A 3,390-nucleotide genomic window follows, 5' to 3' on the forward strand; every position below is an offset into this window, starting at 1 on the left:
GTGTCTAGTTGTCTTGGTGTGAAGTGCTCTATAGCGACGTTTTGAGGGCAGGAGTTGAAACAGTTTATGTCCAGGATGCAAGGGGTGAGTAAATATTTTCACCGCCCTCTTTTTGACTCGTGCAGTATACAGGTCCTCAATGGAAGGCAGGTTGGCAGCAATTGTTTTTTCTGCAGTTCTGATTCTCCTCTGAAGTCTATGTCGGTCTTGTTGGGTTGACTGCTATTCAAAAGGAAGCACAGAGGTCTTCTGAGTGGGGTTGAGCTCTTCTATCTCCTTCCAGTAGCTTCACCTTCCTTGAAGACTTTTTGCAAAATGACTTTCATGCTCTGCTTGGTCCGAGCTCCTTTTTTTCTCCCAACTAGAAAGTAGATCACTGGATTAATGCTGCTGTTTAAGCAGAAGCACATTATCATACCTGCCTCCCAATAGCGCAGGTAAGACAGAGCTGGAATATTAAAAAAATTAAGAATCAACACAAAGACATTTAATGGAAAAGCAAGGATGAGGAAAAAAGAGAAGAGTAATTAAAATCATGAGTAAAAGCCGACCTTGATTCTTCTGATTGGATTTAAGACACACTTTGAAGAAAAGGATTGCAGTAGAGAGTGTGATCAATGGGAGGCAAATTATAGCAAGCACAAGGAAATAGAGGCCAAACAGATTATAATTTCCAAAGACATTTGTCAATAGCATAATTCTCATACTTCCACTCATGAGGAAAGAGGAGATCCACAAGAGGACACAGATGCTGGAGGACAATTTTTTTGGCCGGGAACAGTGATGCCAGATTGGGAAAAGGACAGCCACACATCGGTCAATGCTGATGGCTGTCAGAAGAAAGATTGCATTGATGTACATCATGTGTGAGACAAAGGCACAGAGGTGGTAGAAGATTTTTCTTTCTTGAAAACGTGCAAATTGATCAATATAATATATAACTATAGATGCCAGGAACCCAAAGTCTGCAACCGCCAAGTTAAGGATGAATGTGGTGAAAGAGTTTGTCTTAATCTGGAAGCCAAGTAGCCAGATGATGTAGCCATTGCCCACAAATCCAATACAACAGATAATGAAAGTAATGTCCACCAAAGCGAACGTCTCTAAATACGAAGGGTAAATCCCTTCTTCGTACTCATATGAGTCATTGGTGTTATTATATTCAAAATAGTTTTCTGTGGTATCCAGATGTCCCAGGCTGGAATTCATCATTAAGCTTTTGTAAACATCTGAAAATCTTTTTGAATGGATGCTCCTATTACATGAGAAGAAAAAAAGAATGCATTCAGTCATTCCTGTCTCCTAAATAATGCCAATATTGTCATAGCTTCCAGTATCTAAGATAAGAGCATTGATGGGTTCCTACGGGAACAGTCAGGAATGCAGTTCCGGTGGCAAAATTTGGAGTTCCACCTCAGAGCACCAAATTTGCACTGAAAGATGTTGAAACAAAATACATGAGCCACGCCCACAGTGTGGTAGTACAACTTTTGATAGCCCATCACTGGATAAGAGACCTCTTAGAGAAGGCTGTACAGCACCATGAAGCGGTATATAAGTCTAAATGCTATTGCTAGTACTATCTAAGGGGGTGCCAAAAGAAAATGGGTCAAGCTGTACTCAAAAGCTAACCCCCCCGAAATATATTTATTTATTTATTTATTTATTTATTTTATTTATTTACTTATTTATTTACTTACTTACTTACTTACTTACTTACTTACTTACTTAATTACTTAATTACTTACTTACTTATTCATTTATTTATTTATTGGATTTGTATGCCACCCCTCTCCGAGGACTTTATATACATATAAACTGGGTGAAACTACGCTCAATAATAGCAACTGTGAGAGGGATCTGGGAGTCTTGATAGACAACCCTCTAAATATGAGCCAGCAATGTTCAGCGGCAGCCAAAAAAGCCATTGCAATCCTAAATTACATTAATAGAGAGATACAATCTAGGACAAGGGAGGTACTAATACCATAGTAGAAACATAGAAACATAGAAGTCTGATTGCAGAAAAAGACCTCATGGTCCATCTAGTCTGCCCTTATACTATTTTCCGTATTTTATCTTAGGATGGATATATGTTTATCCCAGGCATGTTTAAATTCAGTTACTGTGGATTTATCTGCCACATCTGCTGGAAGTTTGTTCCAAGGATCTACTACTCTTTCAGTAAAATAATATTTTCTCATGTTGCTTTTGATCTTTCCCCCAACTAACTTCAGATTGTGTCTCCTTGTTCTTGTGTTCACTTTCCTATTAAAATCACTTCCCTCCTGGACCTTATTTAACCCTTTAACATATTTAAATGTTTCGATCATGTCCCCCCTTTTCCTTCTGTCCTCCAGACTATACAGATTGAGTTCATGAAGTCTTTCCTGATACGTTTTAGGCTTAAGACCTTCCACCATTCTTGTAGCCCGTCTTTGGACCCGTTCAATTTTGTCAATATCTTTTTGTAGGTGAGGTCTCCAGAACTGAACACAGTATTCCAAATGTGGTCTCACCAGCGCTCTATATAAGGGGATCACAATCTCCCTCTTCCTGCTTGTTATACCTCTAACTATGCAGCCAAGCATCCTACTTGCTTTTCCTACTGCCCGACCACACTGCTCACCCATTTTGAGACTGTCAGAAATCACTACCCCTAAATCCTTCTCTTCTGAAGTTTTTGCTAACACAGAAATGCCAATGCAATACTCAGATTGAGGATTCCTTTTCCCCAAGAGCATTATTTTACATTTTCCATTGCTTTGACCATTTATCTAGTAAACCTAAATCATTTACTTTATTACAGATGCCTCCAGGAATATCAACCCTATTGCACACTTTAGAGTCATCGGCAAATAGGCAAACCTTCCATACCAAACCTTCCCCTATGTCACAAACATATTAAAAAGAATAGGACACAGAACAGACCCTTGTAGCACACCGCTTGTAACCTGTCTCTGCTCAGAATACTCGCCATTAACAATAACTCTCTGATGTCTACGCTTCAGCCAGCTTGAAATCCACTGAACTATCCAGGGCTTAAGTCTGTCATGATGGCTAAAAGTAATTTGTAAAATGAGTGAAAACCAGGAAACCTCAGCAAGATTGTTAACCTAGTACATACAATTATTTATTACAATGTCCTACCTAACTATTTCAGCTTCAACCACAACAATACACGAACACACAACAGATACTTAAGTTAAACCATACCAAACTCAATTGCAGGAAATACGACTTCAGCAACAGAGTGATCAATGCCTGGAATACACTACCTGACTCTGTGGTTTGTTCCCCAAACCTTTATGCTTAGACTGTCTACTGTTGTGCTCACCCCACTCCTAAGCAGTTTGTAAAGGGGGTGCATAAGCACACCAATGTGCCTAC

General features: G+C 39.3%; 1 protein-coding gene across 1 annotated transcript; it reads right to left on the reverse strand.

The window, feature by feature from the left end:
• Window positions 1-269: 269 nt before the first annotated feature.
• LOC139165502 (mas-related G-protein coupled receptor member H-like) lies at window positions 270-1,212 on the reverse strand. Its single transcript, XM_070748679.1, is given in 2 exon segments — window positions 270-515; window positions 517-1,212. Coding segments are annotated over 2 exon segments (942 nt in total).
• Between the last annotated feature and the right edge of the window lie 2,178 nt (window positions 1,213-3,390).

This window comes from Erythrolamprus reginae, chromosome 3 (assembly GCF_031021105.1).
Source record: "Erythrolamprus reginae isolate rEryReg1 chromosome 3, rEryReg1.hap1, whole genome shotgun sequence".
Taxonomy (NCBI): domain Eukaryota; kingdom Metazoa; phylum Chordata; class Lepidosauria; order Squamata; family Dipsadidae; genus Erythrolamprus; species Erythrolamprus reginae.